The sequence below is a fragment of the Dipodomys merriami genome, unplaced genomic scaffold, assembly GCF_024711535.1.
Source record: "Dipodomys merriami isolate MVZ:Mamm:240054 unplaced genomic scaffold, mDipMer1.0.p SCAF_665, whole genome shotgun sequence".
NCBI lineage: Eukaryota > Metazoa > Chordata > Mammalia > Rodentia > Heteromyidae > Dipodomys > Dipodomys merriami.
Genome location: NW_027206252.1, coordinates 110,507 through 117,430, shown reverse-complemented (window position 1 = coordinate 117,430; position 6,924 = coordinate 110,507). Strand labels below are relative to the sequence as shown.

At 54.5% G+C, this 6,924-nt stretch overlaps 1 protein-coding gene across 1 annotated transcript; it reads right to left on the bottom strand.

Moving 5' to 3' along the window:
* Window positions 1-975: 975 nt before the first annotated feature.
* LOC138815750 (proteasome subunit alpha type-7) lies at window positions 976-6,519 on the bottom strand. Its single transcript, XM_070005123.1, has 7 exons — window positions 6,354-6,519; window positions 4,411-4,537; window positions 3,670-3,794; window positions 2,848-2,970; window positions 2,363-2,482; window positions 1,746-1,808; window positions 976-1,190 (listed from the first exon to the last, which is right to left on the bottom strand). The coding sequence occupies exons 1-7, from the start codon at window positions 6,447-6,449 to the stop codon at window positions 1,098-1,100; spliced, it is 747 nt and encodes a 248-aa protein (XP_069861224.1). The 5' UTR covers window positions 6,450-6,519; the 3' UTR covers window positions 976-1,097.
* Window positions 6,520-6,924: the final 405 nt, after the last annotated feature.

Sequence of the window (6,924 nt, the reverse complement as noted above, 5' to 3'; positions counted from 1 at the left end):
GCTGAAGAGCTGAGGGACAGCGCCCAGGCCCAGAGTTCAGACCCCATGACCGGACCCAAAAAAAAAAAGATAATTACACATTTTGGAAGCCCAAGACTGGGGAAACTAAGCTGAGGCTTAGTGTAGCAGGGTAGATGCAAAGAGCAACCCAAGAATCCAAAAGGCTGAGAGACTAAAACAAATACCGCAGAACTAAGCCTAAGAGGGACTTTTTCTGGCCAGAGAGAACAAAGTATAGCCAGGCCCATAGGATTTAGAGTAAAAAATAGAACTGTCAAAATGGCCGGGCGCTGGGGGCTCACGTCCGCAATCCTACTCAGGAGGCTGAGATCTGAGGATCGAGGTTCAAAGCCAGCCCGGGCAGGAAAGTCTGGGAGACTAATCTTGCAATTCACCACCAGAAAATCAGAAGTGGAGCTGTGACTCAAGGGGTAGAACACTCACCTTGAGCTGAAGAGCTCAGGGATGGCACCCAGGCCCAGAGTTCAAGCCCCATGACAAACAAAAAAGAATTATCAAGATGCCCAAAAAAGAAAACTAGTTTTCTTTGACTTAAAATTTTGTGTGGCCTAGGCAGGCCTCAAGCTCAGTCCTATTGCCCCAGCCTCCAGAGTGCAGAGGTTACAGGCTTGTGACACCACGTCTGGGTCAAAACTAGTTTTGAGCATAGTAGTGACTCTGCAGCAGCATTCTGAGTCAAGTCTTACACCAAGTGCTGTTTGTGCTTCTGCCCTCGCATTTTGCAGTCACTAGGGGACTTGAATGAAAGGTAGTTACTATATTGATAAGCCCCAAAGAACCTCCAGTCCACTGGATGCCAGGAGTCTCTGGCATCAGTCACTTAAGAGTCTAGTACAGAGACAAAAAGGAACACAAGCATTCAGATTTGAGAAGTGAGAGGAGGCGGGGAGGGGATTATCATTCCCAAAAAGCTACCATAATTATACTTACAAGATACATGTTCTCTTCACATGAAAAAGTTAAAAAATATGGACGTTTATTGGGTACTCAGTAAGGGCAGTTGGATGGACATGCCCACTTGTCACTGAGACTCATCCATGATTGAATTTAAAGGCTGCCCAAGTGAGGATGTCTTATCATGATGCTTTCTTCTGTTTCTTCTTTTCATTTTCTTCTTTTTCTTTTTCAATTTCAGCAACATATTTTTCAATTTCCTCAGGATTTAGAATCTGTCCACCAAAAAAAATCCAAAACACATTCATGGTTAACACTATACTCCCCCAAAGGGCAGGCACTGTGCACTTGGGCAGGGCGGCCAGGTAATGAGTTTTCAACCATAGTTGCTAATTCAGCACCTTGGAGAGACTTCAAGGAAAGGAGGCAATGTTACCAAGCCAGGCTGCAGCTGGTAGCCTTGGGACACCAAGTGAACACTGCAAGCTCCATAGCGGTCCACAGAAAGGAAAGTGGGAATTTTTGCAGGTATTTGCAGGGAGCTAAAATCACAGGATAGCCTTACAAGGAAGGAGCTTACCCCTTCAGAAGACCATGTCACAGGGCCATTCTATGGTTTTGGCACCAGGGAAGGGTCTTTGCCAAGGCCCCCTGTGGATTATGGACTGAGAGCTGAGAAAATTCCTTAAGTAAAGCGAAAGCCAGACTTGGTGGTCCATGCCCATGATCCTTACATTTAGGGTGCAAATTCAGGACAGTATGAGTTTAGACCTCTGTGGAATGTCTCCTCCCAATGCTGCCCACCCCCTTAAAAAAAGCTTAACAATTACCTTGAGGGGCTGATCTCGCCTCATGACAGCAAGTTCAATATTTTTCCCACCTGACTGGACCACCTTTAAAGGGAAAACAGCTTTAGATAAACGCACTCCACTCTCAAGATCCAAGTTCCTTCTTTTGGTTGTTGGTATTAGAGGTTGAACCTCAGTGTCTACACCCAAAGCTGTTCTTGAAATGACCTGTACAGACTTGCCTGAACTCTGGGCCTGGGCACTGTTCCTCAACTCTTCAGCTCAAAGCTAGCACTCTACCATTTGAGCCACAGTGCCACTTCCGGCTTTTTTTCCCTGCTTATGTGGTGCTGAGGAATCGAACCCAGGGCCTCATGCATGCAAGGCAAGCGCTCTACCACTGAACCACCTTCCTAGCCCCTGTACAGACTTTTTAATCCAGGACCCAAAGTCTCCATCCCAGACATGTCTGTGTGAGTGAGGCCTATGGCTTCAGTGGCCTGTAACCCCAGGTTTTCTAGTTCCTTGATTTATTAGTACAAGCTGCTGGAAGGCCGGGTGACTAGGGCAGCAGATTTCACAGCTTGATGGAAGAGTTCATGTTCTACCTGTTTAATCCCCAGAACATGCCCACCTTGTAGGGTTTCACTCGCACTTACTTCTAGGAGTGCCTTGATCACCAGCTTGATGGTCAGGTCATCTGTCTCAATGGCTTCATCAGTGTAGTTCTTCTCCAGGAACTCACGCACTGACTTGGCACCCCGGCCTATGGCATTGGCCTAAAAATGACCCAGGTATGTTCACTGGGCAAGACAACCCAGAGCCAGTGTCTGCGGGCTAGCCAGACACTGCCCTCCTTGAGTCTGCTGTTCCTTCTCTAGCAGATGAAAAGATGTCCCAGACCCCACTGCCCACTGCAGAGAGCTCTTTTGGACTTGGTGCTTCAACAAGAGACACTTTGGGAGATGTAAACATATCTGTATCCTCTATTTCTTTATGCCTTTAATATTCCAAACAGCAATGTTGAACCAATTTTTTGCTCTTACATCAGTTAATGTGATGGAACACACAAACTGTCATTTCCCAAGTCACCTCCACAAGCAGCCCAAACACCTGAATCTCCTGGTCTTGGCCATACACTCACCTTCCAGGCGTGGTATGTGCCTGAGGGGTCAGTCTGATAGAGTCTAGGGGTGCCGTCAAAATCAAAACCCACAATGAGTGCAGAGATGCCAAATGGCCTGCGCCCGTTGCTCTGTGTGTAACGCTGGAAGGAAAAATAAAGACAGTGCTGTCAACCATAAGAAATTATGTGACATTTCAACCACTAAGGCCACCAGCAAGTAAACCACAATTCAAGTGAATGAAATTTATAAATAGCTTTCAACACCCCTCCTCTCTGCACTTTCACTTTCAGGATCCACTTGGGGCTGGAATAGCACCAAGGAGCTTAGCTATGGCTAGTGGAAATAATTTTGACAAGCACACACATTTCTTTTTTTGGGGGTCCAGTTGTGGGGCCTGAACTCTGGGCCTGGGCGCTGTCCCTCAGCTCTTCAGCTTAAGGCTAGCGCTCTACCACTTGAGCCACAGCGCCACTTCCAGCTTTTTTCTTTTTGCTTACGTGGTGCTGAGGAATCGAACCCAGGGCCTCATACATGGAAGGCAAGCGCTCTACCACTGAGCCACCTTCCCAGCCCCAAGCACACACATTTTAAAGATGAACATATCATCAGAGTGTAGTTCTTAGCCTCCTGCTTGGCAAAAGGTCATTCAGGATGACAAAATGAACACTATTTCCCTCCAGAATAAAAGAACTAGGATTGCTCCAGACAAAGGAATGACATTAGAACAGTGCCACTGAACTGGAGAAACTAGATTACAAGTTAGTTTACCCATCTGCCCATAAGCCATATGACAGTGCATACTCCACATCAGGTGAGACGGCAGGAGGTCGTATGCCCACCTGCTTCAGACTGGCGATGTAGCGGGTGATGTACTCCACAGTGACGGGGTCCTCCACAGTCAGCCGGTGGCTCTGGCATTCCACCCGAGCCCTGTTGATGACGATCCTTGCGTCAGCGGTGAGGCCTGCAGTGAGTAGAGGCTTCTGCCGGAGCTGCTCATAGCTCCAACCAAGGACAGGAATTACACAAGTAATTCTTTGGCCTCTGGCTGATCCTCAGGCCCATCTTCCAACAGGACAGAGGCCACTGAGTGAGGTGCAGTGGAACTAAATGGCCTCCAGAAACTACTCTGAGAATACCATGTGTAAAACTTTCAGAACCTCAACACATGAACCCAGTCTTTTAGATAATTTCATGAGTAAGTCCAGCCTCTCCCTACTTTCGTCTAAGTGAACTAAGTCCTGGATTGGATCTACCAAGGGCAAAAGGGAGTGAGTGTGGTAATGTGTTGGCTGCTGTCCTGTACCTGGTGCCCCCAACAGCTGGGGAAGGCAAGGAACTGCCTGTGGTCTCCATGCCCCAGGCACAGGCTTGGGTGTAGCACACCACTGAGGAGGTTACTGTTCTACAGCAGCCCAGCCAGAAGGAGCCTGGATTTGTTCACCCAGGCAGGTGGAGAAGCCATCAGCCCCCCCCCCTCCATCCAAACACATTTCTTTGAAACAATTTATCTAATTTATACTGTCTCATAACTGGCCATCTAGTCTCAAGTTCAGCTCACCAAGACTGCAGACCCATACCTGCAAAAGCCATGCAGACGTTGTCATCCAAAGCACAGATCTTCCGCACCGTTCGTTCATCTTGTAGTTTAGCCACAGATTTCTTTTCCACACCAAGTACAACAATGTCCCGTCCTCGAACACCAACCTTCAATAAGTCCACAAGCCATGTAAGTGTGGTACGGTGCCACCAGGCACAGAGGACGCCAGCCCTGTGCGAAGGTGTGCACACCCACACCTGGCTTTCCACTTGTCTCCCCTGGTTATACCATACACCCTCAAAAACAAGGCTATGGAGCTGAGGGCCAGTGTCTCATGTCTGTAATCCTACTCAGGAGGCTGAGATCTAAGGATTGAGGTTCAAAGCCAGCCCAGGCAGGAAGTGAGATCCTCATCTCCACTTGAGCTGTGGCTCAAGTGGTAGAACTCTTGATAGTCCTGAACAAAAAGAAGGTTAGGGAGAGAGCCTAGACCCCGAGTTCAAGCCAACACGTGCAACCAACACACGTGCACACAAACACACAAAGGTATGGATCCATTTCTGGTGGAGCTAGTGCAGGGTATGTCACAGGTACTCAATCTTTACTCGGGGTTGGGTACAGGTGGCTCGTGTCTGTAATCTAGTGATCTACTAGTAGTGATCTACTAGTAATCTACTCAGGAGGCTGAGAGATAAGAAAAGTCCACGAGATTCTTCTTCAATTAACCACTAAAAAACCAAAAGTGGAACTGTAGCTCAAGTGGTAGAGGCTAGCCTTCACCAAAAAAAAAAAAAAAAAAAAGCTCAAGGACAACACCAAGACTTTTGAGTTCAAGCCCTAGTACTGGCAAAAAGAGAAAGAAGGAAGAGAACATCACAAGAGAGACCTACAGAGCTGCACTAACAGGTAAGCATTAACAATGCGGTGTCGAACTGTCCCATGTCCCATGAAAGACTGGGAAGTCTGAGCGCTGTGCATTCCACCCCGTGCTGTCAGCCCCACTCTGCACTGTCTGGAGAAGGCCTGAGCGTTCTCCAGGTGGACTTGTTTAAAGTCGCCCTCTACGGCTGACACCACAAAGGGGAGGAAAAGCAACGGACAGCCCCTGAGTTTAACCTGTAATCCTAGCTACTCAGGAACGGGGATCTGAGGATCGCACTCAAGTCCGTGAGATGACCTCCCATCACCCACTAGAAAACCGGAAGTGGCCCTGTGGCTGAGGGCGAGATCGCCAGCCTTGTGTGGAAAAGCTCAGGGTCAGCGCCCAGGCCCTGAGTTCAAGCCTCCCGACCGAGGGCGAGACACACCGGGAACGACCGTCCAGACAGGCCGGCGTGGCGGGCCCCGCACCTCGGCACCCTCGGGACGCGCGGACGGCCCCGCAGCGCTCCCAGAGCCGCCCGGCGCGCCCGGGGCCGAGACAGCGGGGCCGCGGGCCGCACGAGCACCGGAGGGGAGAGCGGGCGGACGCGTGGGCCCTCGCTGACCCGCGTGCGCGGAGGCGACGTCCACCGGGAGCCCGCGCCGGGGCCGGCCGTCGGGAAGACGTCACTGCGCCTTCCCCACAGCGCCGCCCAGGCCCGGAACCGGGGCCGGCCGGGCGACGGGCGGACCGGGGCCCGCGTCGGCGGCTCAGCCTCACCCGGAGGCAGCCGGCCGCCGGCGCCCTTTGTTCTGAACGCCCACCCGGGCCGGCGGGGCCCGGCGTCCGCGCCCAGCTAGCCGCCGCCGCCGCCGGGGCCAAGATGGCCCCGGCCGCCGGGATCCGCTCAGCGGCGGGGCAGCGGGCTCGGCCCAGCCGCCCGGTGGAAGCGCCTCCCCGAGCCCTCCGACTCGGCCCCGGAATCCCGCGGAGCGCCGCGCCGCCCGCCGCCGCCCTGGCCCTGGCCCCGGGCCGCGCGCCCCGCGCACGAGGCGGCGCTCCCGCCGCAGACGCCCGGCCGCACAGGCCCCGCGCTCCCGCGCAGGCCCCGCCCGGCTCACCGCAGTCGAGCCCTTCTTGACGGCCTCCTGCGCGTACTCCACTTGGAAGAGGTGGCCGTCCGGGGAGAAGACGGTGATGGCGCGGTCGTAGCTCATGCCGGCGGCGGGGAGCTCTGGCCACAGCGGCTCAAAAGCGCACACTCACCGGCGGCGCCGCGCCCGACGCCCCGCCCCGCCCCGCCCCGCCCCGCTCCGCTCCCGCGGGCCACGCTGCCGCCGTTGGCGGCGTCCGGCGTCAGGGGGACGTGCGGCGCGCCGGGCGGGGCGGGGCGGGGCGGGGCGGGGCGCCGGGCGGTGCACAGGACGCGGCGGTGCACAGGACGAGGCGGGGTGAGGCGCGGGGTGGGGCGGTGCACAGGACGAGGCGGGGCGCAGGGCGGGATGGGGCGGGGACGAGGCGGGCGGTGCGCGGGACGGGGCGGTGCGAGGGGTGGGGGAACGAGGGGAGCGGTGCGCGGGACGGGGCGGGGCGATGGGCGGGACGCGGGACGAGGCGGGGCGCGGGGCGGGGCGGGCCGGCGCGCTAGGCGGCGCGGACAGAACCACCGGCGCCCAGCGCGGGGGGCGGCAC